Raw genomic sequence first — 26,228 nt, 5'->3', positions numbered from 1 at the left:
GCGTTCTCGTTAGCATTAGCATTTAGCGTGGCGAGCGTCATCTTAAACTCTCGGGCAACTTTTTTTTACATACAGTTCGTGGCGTCCAGGATGAGTACAATTAATTGAAAATAATGTACTATTTTTTAAAACGAAATACAATTCCCGACTGTTTCTTCAAACTATGCTTTTTTGCTGTTGCTGCCCCCAGGCTGTGGAATAAATAGCCTTCCCTCTGAAATCCGCAACCACTACGAATCTAGGTCTGTCTAAGTCTCGGTTAAAAACACACCTTTTTAGACTCAACCTTTTCCCCAGATTAGGATAGCCTGGTTTAATTTGTTTAAGGGTTTTTAATGTTTTTATTTGTTATTGTTTTTAACTATTTTATTGCTTTATTTGCTGGACTTTTATCGCGATGCGCTGTTTTTGTTTCTTTTTGTTTTTTTTTTCTTAATGTCATTTTTTAATACTTTCCTGCCTTTTTTTTTTTTTTTTTTTTTTTTTTTAAATCTTGAGCCATGTTTTTGTTGTAAAGCACTTTGAGGGCCTTTGAGGTTTTTGTAAAGGGCTATATAAATAAATTTGATTTATTCATTGATTAATATGCAAAATTGAACTTTCATTTCACAAGAGCAATAATTGATAATTAATCAGCTTAGCCTCAAACGGTATAAAAAAAATAATAAATGAGGATCAAAGTACAACAAAAGAAGAATTGGCTAACTTGCATTGCAAAAGTCCGCTAGCTTAAATGCTGTAAAATGCAAACTTTTTTTTTTCATTTTTACAATGCTCTTAACAAATCGTTCAAACACATATTCCAACAACAACCCCCCCCCCCCCAAAAAAAAAAAACAGGTGACTACCTATAAACTAAATTACGAATGCATAAAAAAACACATATTAGCTAAAACAAAAACTTACCTTATGTTGGTCTTAACAGGGAGCAGCTAGATTCAGCCATGTGAAAGAAGTTATGCCATATTCACCGTTGCCACTAGAGGTCAGTGTATCCACCCAAATCAATAAAACTAAATGCAAACACTTTCAAAACAAACCATTACAACGCCCCTCTTAATTAAACAAATACTCAAAGCAGCAAAATTGGATTTGAATCTTTTTTCCTAATCGCATTACCCGAGTTAATCGATTAATCATTGCAGCACTAGCATTTACCAACGTTAAGAACATGAAATGTAACGTCTAGGGTTGTTCCGATCATGTTTTTTTGCTCCCGATCCGATCCCGATCGTTTTAGTTTGAGTATCTGCCGATCCCGATGTTTCCCGATCCGATTGCTTTTTTTTTGCTCCCGATTCAATTTCAATCATTCCCTATAATTTTTCCCGATCATATACATTTTGGCAATGCATTAAGAAAAAAATGAATAAAACTCGGACGAATATATACATTCAACATACAGTACATAAGTACTGTATTTGTTTATTATGACAATAAATCCTCAAGATGGCATTTAATAATAATAATAATAATAATAATAATAATAAAGTTTACATTATTAACATTCTTTCTGTGAGAGGGATCCACGGATAGAAACACTTGTAATTCTTAAAGAGCATATGACACCAGAAAAAAAGTCTTAAATGGCATTATTATGTGAATTAGAATCATATTTTGAGACGATTCAACTATATACAACAATTTAGCAAAGCGCAGATGACGAGAAATTAGTCTTTTAATCTGCCGGTTAGCCACGCCTACCATTATAGGGCTTTAGCGTCCCCAACAGGTGGATGACGTCAGCGGTAGACTGGGCTCATCGGTTTTACTGTTCAGCCCATTGAGGGGGAATTGTTCAGAACGAGGAAAACGCGACGAAGAGAGCCGCAAAATGTCATTGTTTCAGTCTCTCTACTCCAATATTTTTACAGGATATTCTTTTTATGCAAGTATTTTTCCCCAGTAGCTATATAAATGGCTTGAGAAGGACCAGTCAGCCCGTCGAGGGGGAACTATTCACAATGAGGAAAACGAGACGAAGAGAGCGGCAAAATGTCATTGTTTCTGTCTCTTTACTTCCATATTTTTACAGGATATTCTTTTTATCCAAGTATTTTTCCCCAATAGCTATATAAATGGCTTGAGAAGGACCAGTCAGCCCGTCGAGGGGGAACTATTCACAATGAGGAAAACGCGACGAAGAGAGCGGCAAAATGTCATTGTTTCTGTCTCTTCACTTCCATATTTTTACAGGATATTCTTTTTATCCAAGTATTTTCCCCAATTGCTAAATAAATGGCATGGTCAAGACAAATAACAATCTTGCGCTAAATGGAATATGAAATAATAAAAATCCATTTATTCAAGACGACATGGCAAAATTACTCCATAAAGGTCAAAACTGTCGACTTCACCTTTACTGTCGCACCTCCCGAACGATACTTTATGACACCTAAATCGGACATATGTCATTTCCCTTCCCCGGCTTCGGAGAATGTAAACAAACCAGAAGGAGTGACAGCTAGCCGACATGCTAACCCGAACCGTGATGTTTCAAAGTCTTCAAAGCGGAAAATCACACAAAGCTATCCTGGATTATTTGACATGACGACCCGGTTGTCGAATGTCTTAGCGGATCGGCAAACCGCCCGGCGGAGAGCAATTTACAGTTCGTTCCCCGGAGGAGGGTGGCTGGAGCTAACGCAGCTAACGTGCTGCTGCTAATGCATTAGGAGAGCTTTTTACATGCCCATCAATGATCAAACGTAAGTAGTCCTTCATTTAAAGGAAGTTTGTAGTGTTTACTTTGTAATCGCTGTATTCGTATTTGACATAATACAAAACAAGATGTTTACTCACTTCCCCGTAAGTCCAATGGTCCCAACGTAAATATCCACGGTGAATGGGAACCTTTTGAAACTCCAAAAAGGCGCATACGCCTCTCCCTCATACAGAATGATTTTTCTGCAGCCGTTTGGCTGGCGTGATGCGAAAAATAAATGTATTAATCCGCAAAATCAGCTGAATCCTTTGTCCTCATACACAACAGTACACTGTAGCGTGAAGAGGACGTCTTCTACCGTACACGTCGCAGCGCCCTCCTCCTCAATGCAAGACCGAAGCCGGAAGTCACTCATTTTCCTGGCGCGGGATTAAAAAAACTAAATAAATATAGCGATCGCTTCCACACACATCCAAGCGGTCCATATCATTCAGGAGCATAAAATACCGCGTGTATTATGAAATAAACATGCTTTTTCGTGTCACAGGCACTTTAAAGGATAAATGTGACTTTGTATATTGTGACTAAATATTGCCATCTAGTGTATTTGTTGAGCTTTCAGTAAATGATACTGTAGCCATTTAACTGTTCTGCCCAAATGCATGATGGGAAGTGCAACCATGACTGTGCGTAGTGGCACCAATTGATATATCTTCTCTGCGTTGGGAAACAACATTGGGTGTTAAGCAAAAGATCAACTACTACCTTTTTTCCCCACATTGCTTCCCACGATACTTTTAACTATTGAGAGAGGGATTTTAAGGCTTTAACCAACTAACAAAAGGTTCCAAAGACTGCCAAAATTCACTCTACTCATTTTACGCTGCCTTTTAGCTCTATATATAGGTAAAACGGCGCCATTACAGATTGAACGCGACAATGCGTGAGTGGGTCGTGCAGCGCATGCGTTAATTGCGTTAAATATTTGCCATTAACGCGATAAATTTGATAGCCCTACTTTAAGCCAAAACTAAAGACTCTGGATGAGTGTAAGACATTTTGTCTGTAACGTTAAATGCAATTAGAAAACGATTTAATTAAAAAAAAAATATATATATATATATATATATATATATACTGTATATTAAAAAAAAGCATGTCCGATATTTTTTTGTGCCGATTCCGATACTTTGAAAATGACGTGATTGGACATCCCGATCGATCGGGACATCTTTAGTAACGTCACTTACTTTGCTAAGTAACTAATTACTGAGTTAATAACTCAGTTTGTGGGAGAAGTAACTTGTAACTGTAACCAATTACTTTTTTTTAAAGTAAGATTAACAACACTGTTTGGCAGTCAATGGCAGTGAAAATTTTTGTTTTTTGGCGGGGTGGGTCCGAGTTCAGTGTCAATGAAGAATTGAATTAATCATTAATTTTTTGGATTGAAAATTATCGGTTTTTTTGGGGGGGTGAGTTGAAAAGCCAATCGGAGTAAAAATAGATCTAGGTTTTTTTTTGTGTTTCAAAGTCAATGAAAGTGAATGAGGAATTTATTTTTGTGGGTGCAAGTTGATGAGGATTTTTTTGACGGAGTGGGATCATATAAAAAAGATAGGCGGTACATCAGATTTTTCCAAAGTAATGAGCAAGTTTCCACATCATGGAGAGCGACAAACGATTATCTTTCATACAAGTCCTAGATAGCAGTACATTCATTCTGTGTATTTTGGAGAGAAAAAAAGCACAATGAAAGGCAAGCATGAACCCCGAGGGGGTTTTGCTAACTGTTGCGCTCACGAAAACAGATTAAAAAAAAAATGCAAACAACAAATTCTTCCCCTCGGCAGAACGTCAAAGCCAGATGGAAAAAAACAATAGGCGCTACTGTTAAACTCAAAATGGAAATATCAGCATAGTGGAGGAAGTGTGTGTGTGTGTGGGTGGGGTTGTCATCCCAAGGGAATGCAGGCAGCAACACCGATCCTGCAAGGATTACACAGACGAGGGAGGCGCAGCGCTTGGGTTAAAGGAAACTCGGGATTAAGTCCTGATAAGAGCGACTCCTTCGCTAGGGGTCTCGTCTGACTCTGACATTATTTACCCAGATACAATTGCAACTGTATTTGGGTTTTGCATCTGCCTCACCAGTTTGAAACCCTCAATTCGAACTGCAACCCCTGTTACACCGCTGTCAAACTGGCAGCCTGGGGGCCAGATCGGGACCGCAACATCATTGTGCGCCGCCCGGAAAGTAAATCATGTGCATCGACTTCATGCTTTCACTAAAATAAAATGTATGTATAATTCCCATAGTGTATAAATAGGAAAATATTTGCATTACTTTTCCTTTAATTATTATTATTTTTTTAATACAAAGAATGCAACTTTTTTTTTTTTTTTTTTTTTTTAATAAACTTTTTTTTTCTATTTTTAAATTAAATCCCAAAACTGGAAAAAAGAGTGTTTTTTACTGTTTTGTTTATTAAAGATCGTAAATAAATAATAGATAAAAATTAAATGAATGACTATTTGAAAAGACAATATTTACATTTTCCATTACAATTTATTACATTTTTATTAAAAAAAAAAAAAAAAAAAAAATGCTACACCGCAACCAAATATTAAGACGGTCAATTGACAAATGACTGCGGAGTAGGATATCTATGTTAGTGTCCACAAGAACAACAAAAACAACCTGAGTGTGGATTTAGACGATTTTGAGGTGAACAATGCCTCTAAACCAGACATGTCCAAAGTCCGGCCCGGGGGCCAAATGCGGCCCAAGGTCAAATTTCATCCGGCCCCCAGCCTCTGTCATAAAATCAATAACGTCTGGCCCGAACACAGCCTAATTGAATTGGTCAGCAGTACTGTAACCAGCATATAAAGTAGCTTACACACAAAATGCTGCCCCTCATTTACCCACTAAAAGGCAGCAGCACTTTAACCCTTTATTGCCAAATGTATCACATTTGATACAACTAAAATTCCATGATTTTGAGACTAATTTAGAATTTTTACATTTCTTTTTGAAAAAAAATGATGGATGCAAGTCAACACATGCATTTGCAGGTTCCATGAGAAAAAAACACATGATTTAGCATGGGTTATAGATATAGAGCGCTTATTACACATACCGTATTTTTCGGACTATAAGTCGCACCTGAGTATAAGTCGCACCAGCCCAAAAATGCGCAATGAAGAGGAAAAAAACACATATAAGTCGCACTGGAGTATAAGTCGCATTTTTGGGGTAAGTTTACTTGATAAAATCCAACACATGGAACAGATATGTCATCTTGAAAGGCAATTTAAAATAAAAATACAATAGAGAACAACATGCTGAATCATCGTACAGTATGATAATGTTACATGAGGGATGAACAACGAAATGTGAACATGGCCGGTATGTTAACTTAACATCGCTATTAAGAGTTATTCAGATAACTATAGCATAAAGAACATGCTAACAAGTTTACCAAACTATCAATGTAACTCCAAAACACCAAAATAACATGTAAAATGATATAATAATGTGTTAATAATTTCACACATAAGTCGCTCCAGAGTATAAGTCGCACTCCCAGCCACACTATGAAAAAACTGCGATTTGTAGTCCAAAAAATACGGTATTCATTTTGACTTTTCTTTTTACAAATTTGAAAAAAAGGTTTCATTAGGACCTTATTTTTCAAATTTAGAGATTCTCTGATAATTGCTTCATGTTGTAGGTATTTAAGGGCTAAGCAACATTACTCCGTGTGACCCCATTACTTCCATTTTCTAAAATGGTGACAATCAACATAAAAACGAAAGTTGACTGTGACGGCCAACGCTTCAAGGATAGGTGGAAATTAGACTATTTCTTCACTAAAATACGCAACAACTGTGTCTGCCTCATTTGCAAAGAGACATAGCTGTTTTTAAAGATTTCAATGTTAGGCGATATTACCAAACAAGACACGCTGACATGTACGACAAGATTACAGGGAAGATACGCAGCGAGAAATTGAAGCAACTTGAAGCTAGTTTAATGTCACAGCAGCAGTATTTCGCAAGAGCCCGAGAGTCGAAAGAGAAAAAAATAATCAAGCAAATGTGACACACTGAATGGCTTGCTAAAATTTGCATAAATATATTGTTCTACGTAAAGGACGTCAGCCAAGGTCGGCCCCTCACATTTTTACCACACCAAATCTGGCCCCCTTCGCAAAAAGTTTGGACACCCCTGCTCTAAACGGTATACCGATCATTAAAATAGATGATATTTCATTTGCTAATCAATTGTTCAATTAATTGAGGCAGCCCGTCCAATCTATTTTTGCGAATTCGCCCCTCCCCGTCTAAATGGAATGGACGTCTTTCCCCGTCAATGGCAGCCAAATCAGTTAAATATTTCTATGGCTTGGTCAATATAAAAGCCTTGTGAAGGAACCCCATAACTGCAACGTGAAAGAGTTTGAGGTTTGTGCGCGTGACAGCAGGAAGCACATTAAACACGCCGCATTTGTTTTCATTACGAGCAGATGACAGTCGCCGGGCCCGGCTTGCGAACTGATTAAGAGCACACATGTTGGATTGAGGTAGCAAATGTCGGTAGGTTCAGGTGAGGATGATGAACCAAGACTTAAAACCATCATAATTACTATTATTTCATTGATAAATAACTTTTTATTTATTGGTGTATTACTTTAAGATGAACATAAATATGGATTGGACTGAATGATACTGAATATTTCATTAAGGACTTTAGAAATAAAAAGAGTTTTTATTTCATTTTTTTCTTTTCTGTTTTTTAATTGAAGAATTAAAAATATTTAACTGAATATTTGTATTCCCCCGTTTTTTTTTTGTTTTTTTTTTAGATAAAAAAAATGTTTTTTTAAAAAAGGTAAAAAGTAAAAATTATCCAGGCAAAGGCAGTTACAATTCAATTATGATTGTTGAATGAAGATTGTTTATTGACTACAGAAATGGGAGCACAATACATTTTTTTTTAAACATAAATTAAGAAAAGCAAAAATAAATCTTAAAAATAATTTTGACAGTTTTCTTTGTTTTTCAAAATTACATAAAAATTAGTCGGCAAATTAAGAAATAAAATAAAACTTAAAAGTTGAACAAATCTAAAAGAATATTTACTGTTTCCTTTCTTTTTTTCCAAAACTTTTCCAAATACATAGAAATTAATATGAATATTAAAAATGAACTTAAAATAGAATACAAACTGTTTTTTTTTTATTTAAAGTATTTATTTTTAAAACATTTATTTTTAGATTATAATGCTGCAGTAAAAATTGTTGTCCTTTTATGTTTTTATTTTAAAACCCAAAACAAATACAAATGAACAAAATTTTAAAAATTAAAGAATATTTTATTTATTTATTTTTTTTTAATTTCAATTATCTTTTTAACAAAATAAAATAAATATCTAAAAAAAAGTTGTTTTTTTATTTAAAATATAAATAAATAGAAATTCAAAACAAAGGCTAAAATTTTGGGACATTTTTAAAGTTACTCATGTCTCAACAATTAACTATCTACAGTGGTATGAAAAAGTATCTGAACCTTTTGGAATTTCTCACATTTCTGCATAAAATCAGCATCAAATGTGATCTGATCTGTCAAAATCACACAGATAAAAAATACAGTGTCTGCTTTAACTAAAACCATCCAAACATTTATTGGTTTTCATATTTTAATGAGGATAGCATGCAAACAATGACAGAAGGGGGAAAAATAAGTAAGTGAACCCTCTGCCTAAGGAAACTTAAAGCGCAATTGACACCAATTTTTACCAAACATTTTAAATCAGGTGTGTGCCCAATCACTGATGAGTGGTTTAAAGCTGCCCTGCCTACTATAAAACACACACCTGGTAAGAAATGTCTTGATGAGAAGCATTGTCTGATGTGCATCATTGCTCGGTCAAAAGAGCTGTCTGAAGGCCTGCGATCAAGGATTGTTGATTTGTATAAAGCTGGGAAAGGATATGAAACCATCTCCAAAAGTCTGGATGTTTATCAATCCACAGTCAGAGAAGTTGTCTACAAATGGAGAGGGTTAGGCACTGTTGCTTCTCTCCCAAGAAGCGGCTGTCCACCAAAGATGACGTCAAGAGTTCAGCGCAGAATGCTCAGAGAGGTAAAAAAGAACCCTAGAGTGTCTTCTAAAGACTTACAGAAATCACTGGCACAATCCAATATCTCCGTGTACACATCAACTATGTGTAAAACTATGGCCAAAAATGGTGCTTATGGGAGGACTCCACAGAGGAGGCCACTGCTGTCTTTAAAAAAAAAACGAACAAACAAAAAAAAAAAAACATTTTCGCCTTTTTAATGTTCGCAAAAAGGCACTTGGACACTAAATGGTGTAAATGGTGTTATACTTGTATAGCGCTTTTCTACTAGACAGAAGTTTAGGCAAAATATTTTGTGGACTGATGAAACCAAAGTTGAATTGTTTTGGAGTAACACACAACGTCATGTGTGGAGGAAAAATGGAACAGCTCACCAACATCAACACCTCATCCCCACCGTGAAGCATGGTGGAGGGAGCATCATGATTTGGGGCTGTTTTGCTACCTCAGGGCCTGGACAACTTGCAATCATTAATGGAAGAAAGAATTCAAAAGTTTATCAGGATGTTTTGCAGGAAAACCTGAGGCCGCCTGTCAGACAGTTGAAGCTAAAAAGAGGATGGATGATGCAACAAGACAATGATCCAAAACACAGAAGTAAATCAACTTCAGAATGGTTTCAGAAGAACAAAATACACGTTCTGGAGTGGCTAAGTCAAAGGCCAGTCTTGAACCCCATTGAGATGCTGTGGCATGACCTAAAGACAGCGATTCATCCACGACATCCGAGGAATCTGACTGAACTACAGCAGTTTTGTAGAGAAGAATGGGCCAGATGTGCCAGACTGATCTGCAGCTACAGGAAGCGTCTGGTTGAAGTTATTGCTGCCAAATGGGAAGGACACAAAATATTAAATGTGATGGTTCACTAACTCAGGGGTTTTCAACCCAGTCCTCAAGGCACACTGTGGGTCCTGGTTTTTGTTCCAGCCGATCCAGCAGAGACAGTTGAACCAATGAGGCTTCTGCTAAAACAAGCCACACCTGACTGCAATCAACTGATTGCACTTGTAAAACACCAGATTGGGGAAAAAGTGTTGTCATCTTGTTTGGTAAGAATGAAATCCTGCACCCACAGTGTGCCTTAGTGGAATAGGTTGGGAACCCCTGCTATATTTTCCCCCTTCTGTCATTGTTTTCATACTATCCTCATTAAAATATGAAAACCTATCAATGTTTGGGTGGTTTTAGTTAAAGCAGTGACTGTTTTTTCATCTTTTTGATTTTGACAAAGATCAGATCACATTTGATGGTGATTTTATGCAGAAATGTGAGAAATTCCAAAAGGTTCAGATACTTTTTCATACCACTGTAAACAATTCTCAATTTATTTGATAACCCATTAGTTGCTGATTAGTCGAATACTCGTGGCAGCCCTCCAGCCCTGAAACAATTTTTTGGCCGGCCAACAAAGTTCAACTAAGGTCGTCCCTCTAAGCACAAATCTCGGCAGGCCGCTAGTTTAACTACGTCTCCGTGCCAAAGAATTACACCCAACTCGACTTCTCTTTCGCGCGCTGGTCCTTTGACCTTGCCGCTTTCAAACGGCCGTAATATAAGCTGTCATGACTAAGAGGTGATGATATAATCCAGGTGTCCTTCTCCGGCCGGCGCGGCGATAACTTGTGTCCCCCCCTGCAGCTCGCCGTGCGGAGCATACGGGGGGGACAAAGCCTGTTAATTTCGCTTTACGAGGTGGCACGGAGGACTCTAATCTTCAATTTCCATGATCACTTCATTCTGTAAAAGCCTGTAAAACACGTCTGACGTCAGAAAGGCAAATTTTTTACGAGCGGCTTTGCTTCCCAAAAGGCGGCGCTTTTCTGTCATCTGCTACAATATAAACGCTCGCTCGGATCACAACGTCGTTAAAGTGAAATATTCGGCAGCCTGGTTGCAGAAAAGCAGCTGGAAAATAATGTGTTTTATGTTTTTCAAGGTTATTTCACCAATGGGCACAAATTGTATGAAATGCCAGAGCACAAATAGCCCCCTCATATAGCGAAAAAAGCTAAAACATTTTTTTTTTTTTAATTCCAAACGTAATTAACGTAATTTCCCGAATATAAGGCGCATCCCTGTATAATGCGCACCCCAAATTTACTTGTAAAATCTAGGGAAAATTATTGTACCCGTTTATAACGCGCACCCTAATTTTAGCACCAATAAATAGAAGAATACAAGAAAAACAGATACAGAAATGTCATTTTACTGAATGGTGAAACATAGCACAAGCATAGCACATTGATAGTTCAAAACATTACCATAAACTGACCATGTTTACGGTAATAATATGATTAGACAACTTATCCAACTTACCAGAATCTAGGAGAAAACAAAACAGATGTGACTTTTCTTTTAAAGGCTGCTTTATAACTTGCTCGTTTCATCATGATGAATAAATGTTTCTTCCGTGGATTGATACGGTAAAATGAAAGTGAGAACGTAAATCGGAAATCCGTGAGAGCTCATCGCTGTCAACACGACAGTAAGAATAGGAACTATTGTTATTTGGGTTTGAGTTTCCCGAGGGACAGATATAGTTGAAGGACACACAGGAAGTGTGTGTTACGTTTGTTATGGTCCGAGTTGCGGAGCTGCAATAAACGTTGACTCAAATGAGTTCAAGAAAGTAAATTCTGTGCTTTATGAAATGTGAAAAAAGCAGAATTTAACACGGACAAAATCATTCGGCCGATCAGAGTGAAGTACTACCGAAACTAAATGGTGACGTCACGTACCGTAATGGTCGGCAACGGATCGCCACATACATTTCTTCAACACAACGTTGCCATGTCAATAAAAAAAAAAAAAAACGGTTTCTTTCTCTCTCTCTCTCTCTCTCTCTCTCTCTCTCTCTCTCTCTCTCTCTCTCTCTCTCTCTCTCTCTCTCTCTCTCTCTCTCTCTCTCTCTCTCTCTCTCTCTCTCTCTCTCTCTCTCTCTCTATATATATATATATATATACATACACATATATATACATATATAGTAGGGCTGTCAAACGATTAAAATTTTTAATCGAGTTAATTACAGCTTAAAAATTCATTAATCGCAATTAATCGCAATTCAAACCATCTATAAAATATGCCATATTTTTCTGTAAATTATTGTTGGAATGGAAAGATAAGACACAAGATGGATATATACATTCAACATACGGTACATAAGGACTATTTATTTATTATAACAGTAAATCAACAAGATGGCATTAACATTATTAACATTCTGTTAAAGCGATCCAAGACTTGTAGTTCTTAAAAGAAAAATGTTGGTACAAGTTAGAGAAATTTTATATTAAAACCGCTCTTAATGTTTTCGTTTTAATAAAATTTGTAAAATTTTCAATCAAAAAATAAACTAGTAGCCCGCCATTGTTGATGTCAATAATTACTTACACAATGCTCATGGATGCTGAAGCCTATAAAATCAGTCGCACCCAAACGCCAGCAGAGGGCGGCAAAACTCCATAAAACACAACAAGTGAGCGTTTCACTGTGTACTGTCATTTAAATCTCTCTGAGCGGGGCATCTGCGTTCATTGCGTCAAATATTTTAACGTCATTAATTTTAAAAATTAACTAACGCCCGTTAACGCGATAATTTTGACAGCCCTAACATATATATACATTTCTGTCTCCATCCATGTACCCGTTTATAACGCGCACCATGATTTTACAAGTTGATTTTGGGGGGAAAAAAGTGCGCGGTATATACGGGAAATCACGGTAATTATTTTTCGAATTTAATTACTTAATTAGATTAATGCAGCTTTCTTTATAATACCGTTTTTCAAGGTTATTTCACCAATGGGCACAAATTATATGAAATGCCGGAGCACAAATAGCCCCCCAAAATTGCGAAAAGCTACAAAAAAAAATTGTTAAATTCCAAATGTAGTTATTTTTCGAATTTAACCACTTAATTAGATTAATATAGCTTTCTTTATAATACCGGTTTCTTTATTTGCTTCATTTTAATGTACAGAGAAATACACGTTTTATTGAAACACCATATTGGGACCCAGAAGATTCATTTTAAACCCTACTTTTGAACCACTCCCCTTATATCTAAATTCTAAAGTTTGGAGTGTGACTGACTGAGGTTGTGGACAGCTGTCTTTTATATAGATAATGAGTTAAAACAGGTGCCATTAATACAGGTAACGAGTGGAGCCTTGTTAGACCTCGTTAGAAGAAGTTAGACCTCTTTGACAGCCATTAATCTTGCTTGTTAGTAGGTGACCAAATACTTATTTTTCATTTTAATTTGGAAATAAATTCTTTAAAAAATCAAACAGTGTGATTTTCAGTTTTTTTTTTTTTTTTTTTTTTCAAATTCTGTCTCTCATGGTTGAGGTTTACTCATGTTGACAATTACAGGCCTCTCTTATCTTTTCAAGTAGGAGAACTTGCACAATTGGTGGTTGACTAAATACTAATTTGCCCCATTGTATTATTCAAACCGAATTTTGGAACCCTAAACAGACCTTAAGACCTAAACAATTTAGAAACCCATCTAAGATAAGCAAAACTTGGCTTTGAAACATCTCAACTCTTGTTTCAAGCCCCAAAACCAAGGACTGACCCCGTCATTTAAAACCCGACCTATGAACTCGCATTTAAAACCCTAAGATAGACTCAAAACCCTACTTTGGAAGTACTAGCATTATTCAAAACAAATAACCTTTATTTGGCAAACTTACTCTTGTTGGAAACCGAAAAACCATAGTTTGGAACCATAACCATATATTCAAACCATATTTTGGACCCCTAAACCGACTTTAAAACCTAAACCGTCTAGAACTCCATCGCATTGGAGACCCAAAACCTGGCTTGAAAATTCTCAATCCTTGTTTGAAGCCCAAACCAGACTTGAACCTCTCATAATTTGATTGAGTAAAAAAAAATCCTCACCCTAATTTGAAATGCCTGGCTCGAAACCTTAATTTGATCGGAGAATAACATGTGGTATGATCTAGCAAAGCGTGCAACTGGAGTTCTGGAATTGTTTCGCGTGAGCGGCGCCGTTTAAATGTGCCGGAACATCCTGGACAAACAAGGCTTAACTCCTCGTTAACATGGACAGATGGGTCACACTCTCCATCTGGCTTCTACAATTTTGGCTCCAAATCGCTGCAAATGAAAACAAGGGAATCTAAAGTTAAAACCTAAAGGAGTAACACTTGAGCTAGTAAACAAACGTAGCATCCGTGGGCGTTTTTGCTGCTGTTTTAGCACATGTTGTGTCAGGAAAGCTTTTTCATTACATGTGAATATAACAAGTCGTTACAAAGCTAAACAGCAGTAGCAACAAATAAAGACAACATCGCTCCTAATGAGATTATTAACCGCCTCGCAAGTTTCTGTTCCGCCGCCCCCCCTCAACAACTCCTTACTCCGCTTTCAAGTGCAGTCGGTCACGCGCTCAACGCCGACGTTTCCACAATTAGCCTCTTTGGGACACGCTTGTGGCTGTTGCTGTGGTAACTAATGAAGGCCTGTCCTCCCACGCAGGAACGATGGTGGTGCAAGTGGCGGCCACGGACGCTGACGACCCCACGTACGGGAACAGCGCCAGGGTGGTGTACAGCATCGTGCACGGGCAGCCATACTTCTCAGTGGAGCCCAAGACAGGTGGGTGTTTACCAGGCGTAAGTGGGGATGGTTGCACCTGTCAGAGTGGGCGGATTCCGTTTGGAACAGTGTCATGGGCAATGTTTTGATAATTAACTCTTTAGCTGTCTTTGAATTAAAAAGAAATGTTCATTCACCTCTCCCAGTGCAATTGGGTTGAACGTCCAGAGCAGAGCTGCCAACTGTTGTGGAATGAACAGTATAAGCTAGCGACGTTAGCCGAAAGTTAACTCGTGGCAAACCCCGATCATAGTTGTTGTCATCTACGATCTTGTCCGAAATGGTTAATCCACTGACAATCGAGAAAGGGGTGTGGATGTGCATATAAGCGGGTCGGCGTCGCGGTAAATCGCGATCACGTTGCCGTAAGAGACACACACCGCCGATGAGTTTGTGCACATTTATTTGTATTTGTATTATGTATTTCCACCTTCATGCTTCAAGCATTGCATTGCATTTGTACGGTTTGGCATTTCTTTCACGGTGATCTCTTGATAGCCTTCTAGTTTGTGTTTTACGTACGAGAGCCGAGAGAGCCGCTGACAGGTGAAAACAACAAGCGTGTTGCTTTTAATGTCTGACAGCGAATGAGCGAGCGCGCAGGCCACGCAGTGAATCATGGGAAATGTAGTCTCGGGACAACACGGGAGTGGTGCTTTGTAATCTGTTCGCTTGTGTGAAAAAACTACATTTCCTCACGCCATTAGACGCCACTTCCTCCCGAGAGCCCCGAGCGGTGTTGTACTGTTAGCTCCATGTGTTAATAAAGAAACAAAGTTGTCAGCACGTCGTGTGTTCGATACATTTGTAAACAAAAAGCTCATTACAAGACACTATGCACGATCCATTTAAGAGACGCTGGAGTAGTAGGAGGCGAGGAGGAGATCAGCGAGAAGCAAAACTTTGCGGTTGAATGTGGCGGCAGTCCGCTATTATTCTGTTTTCTTATTGTTGCCACAATAAAGTGGAGAAAGCCATCAACGACTCATCTCCTTCTTTCCCCCCAACGTTTTTATATTATTATTTTATATGCGCGAGAGCTGCCGGATCTGCCAAATTGAACAAGGAGTCTGATTAATATTTTTTTTTTTAACAATGTCATCAGATAGACAAAAACATAAAATTATGTGCAAATGCCTGCATCTTCAAATCATGAAAATAATAACAGCCTATATTTTACCAATCTTGTAATCTCGATGGGTCTTGTATCCATTCCATGTCAGGTAGTCTAGGCACATTGTTTGCATCCTGATTAGCGTCTGGCTAATACATGTTAGGTCCAATATAAAATTCCAACCTCCACTTCTTCCTCCAACTCTTCAAAAACTATGATCTCCTCCCTTACGCTCGATCTATCGCTTATATCGCTGTTTGAATCATTGTTTGAAGGGCTTTGTATGGCGGCCGTATGTATGGAGCTGCCATCGCTGTTCCCGGTGTGACGTATCACTTCCGGGTTCGTCCCGTTTCAGGCTTGTACTTCGGAAACACGATTATTTTGTCAAATATACAACATATAAATTATTTTTTCCATGCTTTATTTGTTGGACAATGTTTAATTATGTGATGAAATTACTTCACATTTGTGCTTTAAAGCGAACCTCTGACTTAAAGACTTATAGGCTCTAATAAGCCACAATTGTTCTCTTTTACTAAAATCTGTTATTAGAAACACATAAAATATTTCCATTGATTTAAAAATCTATAATATTTAGTACATTTTGACCTCTGGAGGGCGCTATGTTTTATGCGCGCAATGAAGGCTCGGGGTGATGACGTAGATTGTCACTATCACTAGACGAGCACTGCCGAGTTACTCCGATTCCTTCTACGCAGCGAGACATCCAACACATGCGCACATCAGTTAAAAGTGGCGTATACTTACTATTTGTATTTTTATTTAGTCTTTTATTACCTTTTCATTGCCCCAAATTACTTTTTGCATGTGTTTCCCTCTCATACTTTTAAGCTATTCTTGTGGTAGCTTTAAAGCAGATTGTTGATCTTTTGACCACATTAGTCACGCAGCATATTTAAACCACCCCTATTTTATATTACTATGTTTAAGTATTTTCATAAGGCATCTTTAGTATTATCTGTCTGTATGCATCTAGACAAAACAAGCTGAAAGCACACAGTAGTACTTTGGGTGTCCAATTCACGTCTTGTATACATTTTTCCAGTGTTGCACATTTTGGCAGAACAGCGTTTTTTTTCCCCCTGCGCTCATCTCGTCTCATCCTGTCTTTCCTGTTCATTTTGCTTTTTCTGCTCGTTTTGTGAAATATCGACAGTGCTGTCATACTCAATAATGTTCCTCTCGGGTTCAAAAGTCATACTCTGGAAGTTCGGCAGCGTCACCATGTGACATCACCGCCCTGCGACATCAACAACAATGGCCACCAACTAGTTAAACTGAGTTTACAAATTGTATAAAACCGAAAACATCAAAATGGGTTTCAATATCAAGTTATTGTAACTCATAATAACGTCTGTCTTTTAAGAACTACAAGCTTTTCTATCAGTGGATCCCTTTAAAGCTATTAATCAAATGGTTTGCCATGGAATTCAAACTAGAAAGGTGGAAAGAAAGGATAGGATCCAATTTTTTAAGTCAGACCTATTTGCAAGTTTACCTTTTTTTTATAGGCACATCCATCATCATAGATGCGCAAAAAATGTCTCAAAAATCCATGCCGAAAAATACAAAGGATGCTTGCCATTTTGAGGAATACTAGAGTACTGATCACACTTTAAAAAATCAACCCCCACAGCCAGAGTAATTTAGCCTTATGAATTTTGGTAGGCACGTCTATCATGAGTAGACGTACATAAAAGTCTGAAAAAGCCACGCCCGAAAACACACAGGACGTCCGCCATTTTGGTTTAAATTGGTCATTTGAGCTTCATTTACCTGGAGTCTTCCAAGACAACTGATCGCAGTTTAAAAATTCATCCCCCAAAGCCAAATTAATATAGCCTTATGAATTTTTGTAAGCATGTCTATCTTGAGCAAAAGTACAAAAAAAGTCTCAAGAAGCCGTGCCAGAAAACTCACAGGAAGTCTGTTTATTTGGTTTAAATTGGCACCTTTAGCTTCATTTACGGAACCTTCCAAGACAACTTATCAAACTTTAAAAATTCAGCCCCCAAAGCCAGATTAATATTGCCTTTTAAATTTTGGTAGGCATATTTTTCATGAGCAGACGCACAAAAAAGTCTCAAGAAGCCATGCGCGAAAACATACAGGAAGTCTTCTGTTTTGGTTTAAATTGGCCATTTTAGCTTAATTTACCTGGAACTCTCCGAGACAACTGGTCAAACTTTAAAAATTCAGCCCCCAAAACCAGATTAAACTAGCCTTATAAAATTTGGTAGGCATATTTATCATGAGCAGACGCACAAAATGTCTCAAGAAGCCATGCCCGAAAACACACAGGGAGTCTTCTGTTTTGGTTTAAATTGGCCATTTTAGCGTAATTTACCTCAAACCCTCCAAACAACTAATAAAGCTATAAAAATTCAGCCCCCAAAGCCAGATTAATATAGCTTTATAAAATTTGTTAGGCATATTTATCATGAGCAGACGCACAAAAAAGTCTCAAGAAGCCATGCTAGAAAACACAAAGGAAGTCTGCTGTTTTGGTTTAAATTGTCATTTTACCTTCATTTACTGGGAGCCCTTTAAGACAACTGATCAAACTTTAAAAATTCAACCCCCAAAGACAGATTAATATAGCCTTATAAAATTTGGTAAGCATATTTTTCATGAGCAGACGCACAAAAAAGTCTCAAGAAGCCATGCGCGAAAACATACAGGAAGTCCTCTGTTTTGGTTTAAATTAGCCATTTTAGCTTAATTTACCTGGAACTCTCCGAGACAACTGGTCAAACTTTAAAAATTCAGCCCCCAAAACCAGATTAAACTAGCCTTATAAAATTTGGTAGGCATATTTATCATGAGCAGACGCACAAAAATGTCTCAAGAAGCCATGCCCGAAAACACACAGGGAGTCTTCTGTTTTGGTTTAAATTGGCCATTTTAGCGTAATTTACCTCAAACCCTCCAAACAACTAATAAAGCTATAAAAATTCAGCCCCCAAAGCCAGATTAATATAGCTTTATAAAATTTGTTAGGCATATTTATCATGAGCAGATGCACAAAAAAGTCTCAAGAAGCCATGCTAGAAAACACAAAGGAAGTCTGCTGTTTTGGTTTAAATTGTCATTTTACCTTCATTTACTTGGAGCCCTTTAAGACAACTGATCAAACTTTAAAAATTCAACCCCCAAAGACAGATTAATATAGCCTTATAAAATTTGGTAGGCATATTTATCATGAGCAGACACACAAAAAAGTCTCAAGAAGCCTTGCCGGAAAACACACAGGAAGTCTGCTGTTTTGGTTTAAATTGGCCTTTTACCATCATTTACTTTAAAAATTCAGCCCTCAATGCCAGTTTGATTTAGCCCAGTGAATTTTGGGGTACATGTCTAACATATCATATCATATCACATCACACAAAAAAGTTTCAAGAAGCCATTCCTGAAAATACGATGGAAGCCTGGTCATTTGGATTAAAGTGACAATTTTAGCTTCGTTTTCCAGGAGTGCTCTAATGCAAACGATTACACTTTTAAAAATTCAGCCCTCAAAGTCATTTTAATTTAGCCTTATGAAATTTGGTAAACATGTCCATCATGAGTAGAGGCACAAAAAAGTCTCAAGAAGAAATGCCTGAAAATATACAGGAAGTCTGCTACGTTGGTTGCAAGTGGAAATGTTCAGATCATGTGTCTCCTAATGCTAGAAGAATATTAATGCAATCCTAATTTCTCTCCTTCTCTGTCAAACACTCTATAATTTTGTTGATATCCAAATCTTGCTCGTCGTAGCTTGTTGCCTTAATTATCTTGAGATCAATTTTGTTCACCATCAGTGTTCCACAGAGAATCCTCCATTTAAATCAAGTCAGAATCAAAGTAGGAAGGACAAACCAATCTGGAGCTCTTGCGTGAGAAAAATGGCCATCAATCTCTGCACTGAAAAATAAACAATTCCATTAAGTGTCATATTTCCTCCTCCGTCACCCTGCTTTTATATCATTACAGTCTAAATCTAGTGAGTGAAATTGGAGTGAGCTGTCCACATTTCATTTTGCAGCGGCGTAATGGTGGTCAATAAAGAAATAATCCTCTGCTTTTGCACACCCAGAACATGACGTTTTTACAACTAATACGCAGTGTGATGTTGTAGTCTTTTTAACTCCTTTGGAATTAAATGAGAATCCATGTACTGCGAAAACAGTCAATCTATCCATCTGTTGTGAATGAGTGTGTGTTGCTCCCTCCACTGGTATCTCGCTTGCCAATTAAGGAGCAGAACCACTTTTTTGGCCGCCACCATCGCCGCGCACCTGTGAACCCTGTTTACCGACTTGCATCAGAGAGGCTCCATCAAGCCCTCAATGCAGCGAGACAGACGTAATGCCGAGCTCAACAACTCAAACGAGAGCCAAACTTTTCCCTGGCGCCGACTTGAAGTTGGAGTTGGATAATGGCTGGATTGTAATAACACCTGCGATGGATGAAGGGGTGAAAGCAAGTAGGACTTAGGGTGCAGCCTGCAGCGAGACAAATGAAAGTCCTGGCTAAAGCTGCCTCACACGTTCATATACAGTATGTTGTGTTGGGAAGTAACAATGTAGTTGTACTTAAGAAGATGAAATAGATTTCTGTGTCTGTTGACTAAAAGTTCACTTAAAATCCGTGTATAGTTTTTGTACAATACATCATTGGATATAGTACATTTTCTTTCGGTGACCATTGGTTTTTATGTACAGTAGATGATGCATTGTTGGAAATAGTGAAGGTATTATACAAGATAGTAAATAGTAGACTCCCTGTGCGCTAGTGTTGTAACTCTCAAGACCTGTTTTGGTCTTGAGACAACATTCGGAGGGTTATAGTCTCGTCTGCGTCCCGATCCTAAATGTGCAGTGTATATTAGGGCTGTCAAAATTATCGCGTTAACGGGCGTGAATTAATTTTTGAAATTAATCACGTTAAAATATTTGACGCAATTAACGCATGCACTGAATGACCAGCTCGCACATTGCCTCAAACAGATTACAATGAGGCCGTTTATGGACATTAAGAGTGAAGAGAATGCCACCGGCTGCTTGGGGGCAGCGCCGTTCCATACTAATGTTATTTCTTCTAAACGTGGGAGAATGCTGTATGCACAATGCAATGCAAATTGCTATTTGTGCTCCACACATATTTCGGTAAGTTTTCTTTCTTTTAGTGGCAATTATGTGTCTCTTGTTGTATTTTGGGTAAGATATGTGCAGAGATATATATCCTATAAAGGCGAGTGGACAACGGCGTTCTTTGGACCGCGCCGTTTATTGGCATAAGCTTTTCCTTCACAACAAACATAAGTATCGTTTAGTGAAAGCACAACAAAAATAATATTCCTATCACTCTAAAAAAAAACTAATGTTCACACAAAGAAAAGCACTTCAGTCTATAGTAATGAGGCCCTATTCTCACAGTTAAACAACAATGCAAAATGAACTGGCATTCCATATCAAAGTAGCTATGCAAAATACACGTAAAACTTACTCAGACTTTGGTCACTCTATTCTAATTATTGTTATTTTTATTTTTATTCTTATTATCATTATATTAACTCTACTTTTGATTGAAAATTTTACAAATGTTATTAAAATGAAAACATGAAGAGGGTTTTAATACAAAACTAGGCCTGCAAGCAGGACTGAACGGGCCCTCACAATCTAGCGCAACTCGGATGTCACGCAACTCGGACAGTGTGCAGGTCAGGGTGGTGGCAGATCGTCCTCTCCAATCATCTCATTAGAACCTAACATGCTCGAAAGTCGCCTCTTTACATTCACACACCTAAGAGATAAAAACCCCTATTGGAGAGAGTACTACAAAAAAGCAGCGAATAAAGGGTCGTCACGGACACAGACAGAGACATGTGGACATGGGCCGTACAATAAGTATTTCAAAAGGCCTTGAAACTACAATGACCAACCTGAAAAGAACTGGACATATATTAGAAAAATGAGTGACTTTCTATTGCCACTAGTTGGCGCTGTAGGGTTGATCCAAATGACCCCTACAGGACCCTTCAGAGTATGACTCAACAAGCACGAGATGTTTGGCGCAGATATGTTGAAGAAGTTATGACTGTTCAAAACTTGTGGTGAGACGAAATGGCTTCAGTCATTTTCACTTCTCCTGTTGGACTCTTCTGCTTCAACCAAACCTCAGTATTTTTCATCAGGCACCTGAACACATGTCTTATGGCTCCCCTGATGCAGGTTTCAGGTGAATATATTTTTTTCCTTGGAGGAGGAGCCTGTTTAGTAAAAAAAAGGCATTTCCTGTTCCCACTAGGGGGCGCTACGCCTAATGGGTAATGTTTCAATGCACTCTTGTTAAGGGTGGGATCCCGCACATACATGCCAGATGTGAAAAAGATTGAACGTTGTGTCAAGGAGCTATTAGTCTTTTACTGAATTTGTCATTTTGCCAAAAAAATGGCCGACTTTGGCACCACGCCCAGGTCAGACCCATGAATAAAAACGCACCATTTTGAAAATCTTAGATTTCCTATGACTCCTGAATAGTCTCAACAATTTTGAAGATGATCCAACTAACTCCCTCTGTGACAAGGTCTCAAATGTGCACCCTGTTAATTGATAAAAATTTCACATTCGATCCAAAATACCCGATTTCCTGTTTGGAATATGGGTTCAAGAGACTTTTTGGAGCAGTTTTGCACAAGGTATCAACTCCCCAAATTTCATTGCTCTACGTTAAAAAAACCTAATAGGAAACGCCTTTTTTAAAAATTCAAGGTGGCGCCACTGAGCTATTTTGTTACATTTTTTTGTAACGTTGCAAGACTATCAAAATCCATGCAAAGCCGCATGTATGTGAAAAATTTGGTGAGTTTTCGTGCATGTTCAGGCCTCCAAATGTAAACTATACTACAAATGGATAAAAATTTCACATTCGATCCAAAATACCCGATTTTCTGTTTGATTTGCAAGAGACTTTTTGGAACAGTTTTGCATAAGGTATGGACATTGCTCTACGTTGAAAAAACCCAATAGGAAAGGCCTTTTTTAAAACTCCTTTCTGTCGCCACTAGTTGGCACTGTAGAGTTGATGCAAATGACCCTTACAAGACCCTTCAGGGTATGACTCTCAACAAGCACGGGAAGTTTGGCGCAGAAATTTTGTATATCTGCTGAGTTATGACTGTTCAAAGTTTTTGGCAAGACAAATTGTTGACGGTCATTTTCACTTCCGGTTTGGACCTCTCCTCTTCAACGAAACCTCAATATTTTTCATCAGGCACCTGAACACATGTCTTGAGGCTCCCCTGAAACAGGTTTGAGGTCAATAGATTTTTTTCCCTTGGAGGAGGAGTCTGTCTCGTAAAGAAGGCCATTTCCTGTTCCCACTCGGGGGCGCCAGGCCTAATGGGTAATATTTCAATCTGGTCGTGTTCAGGCTGGGATATCTCATATACATGCTAGAAATGAAAAAGATAGAACCTTGTATCATGGAGTTTTTAATCATTTTCTGAATTTGGTGTTTTGCCGAAAAAATGGCCGACTTTGGCACCACGCCCAGGTCAGACCCGTGAATGAAAACGCACCATTTTCAAAACTTAAGATCTCATATGTCTCCTGAACAGTCTCACCAATTTTGAAGATGATCCAACTAACTCCCTCGGCGAAAAGGTCTCAAATGTGCACCCTGTAAATCGATAAAAATTTCATATTCGATCCAAAATAACCGATTTCCTGTTGAGTTTGGAATATGAGTGCCAATTCTTTTTTGGAGCGGTTTTGGACATGGTATAGGCTCCCCAAATTTCATTGCTCTACGCTGACAGACCCTAATGTTATAGGCCAATTTTAAAATTTCAAGGGGGTGCCACTGAGCCAATTTGTTAGATTTTTTTGCAACGTTGCAAAATTATCGAAATGTACAATTTTCCACACTATAGGCAAATTTTGTTGACTTTTCGTGCATGTTCAGGCCTCCAAATTGGCCGTTTTCATTTGCCCTGAAAAAAAAAAAAAAAAATCCTTTGCAAAACAATAGGGCCTTCGCACGCTTAGTGCTCGGGCCCTAATTACTATAACTTGTAACTGTAACATTTGTCTTTTAAGAACTACAAGTCTTTCTATCCGTGGATCACTTTAACAGAAAGAATGTTAATAATGCCATTTGTGGATTTATTGTTACAATAAACAAATACAGTACTTATGTACAGTATGTTGTATGTATACAGTATATCCGCCTTGTGTCTTATCTTTCCATTCCAATAATAATTTACAGAAAAATATGGCATATTTTATAGATGGTTTGAATTGCGATTAATTGCGATTAATTACGATTAATTAATTTTTAAGCTGTAAGTAACTCGATAAGAAATTTTAATCATTCGACACCCATAATATATATATATATATATATTATAAAAATAAAAAATTAAAATAAAAAGTTTAAAAAAATAAAAACTTGTGATCATTACGAAATCTGAATGTCAAAAATTTGATATGTGATATTTTCTGCGTCCTTTATGGTATACTGGGGACGGGTTTCAATAAGCTTCGGCTTCTCCCGTCAGCCCTTTTCTTTTCGGGTTGAATTAATTGTAAACACATATAAATGCTGTATGTTTGTTTGGATTTGTCGTGCCTGAAGGGAAACTAAATAAATAAATAAACAAACAAAATATATATATAACCGTGTGAGGCTCAGTTATTTAAATTTTTTATGTTCCTTATCCGATTACTCGATTATTCGAACTAAATAGTTCAGTGATTAATCGACTACTAAAATAATCGATAGCTGCAGCCCTATTTCGAATGAACGAATGTTCCCAGTCTAAATGGATTGGGCGTCGAGCACCATCAATGGCAGCCTTAGAGTTACCTGAGACATTATTATGGTGGAAGATTTTGGTAGCAACTTGTTGGTTCCTTTTTTTGTTTGTTTTGTTTTTTAGACATTGACACCTTTTTAAAACGATATCTCGATTCTTCTATCGATAACCTTTTGGGATGCAAAGTATCACGATATATCACCATTTCGATATTTTGTTACACCCCTACTTGGAACCCATGTTGATTTTCCTCACAAGAAAATCCACCTTGCGTCCGTCTTGCAGGAAAAAAAAAAGGAACTGCGGAGCTGTCATAAATCGTTGTATTTCAAACATGTCGTCGGATGTAGAAACAAATGGCGAGTCAAATTTGTCGAAAAGATTGTGTCGAAACGATCTTATGTCAAGGTACCACTGCACTTTGCTAATTCTTATGGTCTAATTTTTGCGGTCTTTGTCTTTTTCTGAGCTTGCCTGGGTCTTGGTCTTGTCTACGTCTTGAGCGATCATTCGCTGCCAGCCCCTCCCAGTCGAAATGGTTTGGATATCAATAGACGTCGATGGCAGCCAGTGAGTTAAGTAGTTGACAGTACTTAGAATTAATTAAATCTTGGCTGATTGTCATGAATCCATAAGCTAAAAGAAGCCAGTTTCAATCACACTACACGCAAGCTCACATAGTTGTCACCTAGCGTCACCGCTAATCCACTCGACGACGTTAGTGAGGTTGTTGTTTGTCTGCCGGGTGCCATCCAAACCCCCCCTATCTTCTCTCCTCCTCCCTTCGCTCTCTATCTTTGTTACCCCGTGCGGCGCCGGTGTCATTCCCGGGGAGAGGAGATGATTAAAATCCCCGCTGCGGCACACGGCCGCGCGCCGCGCTCCGACTCGCCGCCCCCGGTGCTAACCAGCCGGGTTGTTGCCACGCATTTATCTGGCTGTCGCCGCGCCACTGGCGGCAGACAGGTGGCGAGAGCCCCCAGCCCTTTCCCCTGCTAAACCCGGATACTTGACATTTGTCTCAGGAGGAGGAAATAAAAGTTGAGACTTCACAGGAGTTGTGTGACTCAGCGGGCATCCTTGCAAGAGGCGCTGATGAAGGTGATGAGCTCTTAAACATGAAGAGGGCACCACGGGATTTGAGAGGTGCCTCGGGCGTCCCCTTTTTATACCAAATAGATCCCCATAACACAAAAACAGGCCAGCGGCGTCTCCTGCCAGGTGACATTCAAGCCTGGCCGGAGCCATTCAGCAGCGTTAACAGGCCGCGTGACGCCGAGATACTAAGGACCCTTGGGCAGCTGGAGAATATTGTTGTTTGTTTTCTTGTGAAGACCATATACTACCCAAAGAACATGCAAAAAAATTATCCATTACTTGGTAGATATACAGTACATGCTATTCTTAAAATATGTTAGCCTTATGATAGAGTGGGCAATGATGGGGTGGACTTCTGACTAAAGACTGATTTATGCTTCTGCGTAGCAGTAACAGTGGACCTACAGCGTTAACGCAGACCTGATTTACGACCCTACACCGTAGCCTCATGTGCACCTCCAAAAAAATCCTGATCCTGAAATCAATGCGCGTGACGTGAATGTCAAAGGACTGTGATTGGTCCGTTCAGAACGTTGTTTCCGGTACAGCTCAACAACACCGCCATTTTCAAATATTCGCAAAAGACTTCTGTGTTGCCTACGCTTCAAACTTGGTATTAACAACATTTTTTGTTCAATATTGATTAGCTGCAGCTGCTAATACACACGTTCCATCTCCGTCGCCATTGGTGTCAATGACTGGAGGAAAACTAAAGGAATTCGACCAGAGTCCCCTAAAACCG

The 26,228-nt window shown here is 38.3% G+C and overlaps 1 protein-coding gene across 2 annotated transcripts in view; it reads left to right on the top strand.

Moving 5' to 3' along the window:
* The window catches only part of LOC130908834 (cadherin-7-like), a 262,669-nt gene that overhangs the window by 124,313 nt on the left and 112,128 nt on the right, over nucleotides 1–26,228 (top strand). The window contains exons 1-2 of one of the 2 annotated variants that reach the window (XM_057824697.1): nucleotides 2,304–2,708; nucleotides 14,328–14,447. In XM_057824697.1, the coding sequence (XP_057680680.1) occupies nucleotides 2,699–2,708; nucleotides 14,328–14,447 (130 nt within the window). In that variant the 5' untranslated portion in view covers nucleotides 2,304–2,698. Of the gene's footprint in view, nucleotides 1–2,303; nucleotides 2,709–14,327; nucleotides 14,448–26,228 lie in introns of those variants that run through there. The other variant, XM_057824696.1, reaches the window with a different exon arrangement.

This window comes from Corythoichthys intestinalis, chromosome 20 (genome assembly GCF_030265065.1).
Source record: "Corythoichthys intestinalis isolate RoL2023-P3 chromosome 20, ASM3026506v1, whole genome shotgun sequence".
In the NCBI taxonomy this organism is placed as follows: Eukaryota; Metazoa; Chordata; class Actinopteri; order Syngnathiformes; family Syngnathidae; genus Corythoichthys; species Corythoichthys intestinalis.
Note: the sequence above shows the minus strand (reverse complement) of the source record. Positions and strands in the feature narration are given on the sequence as shown.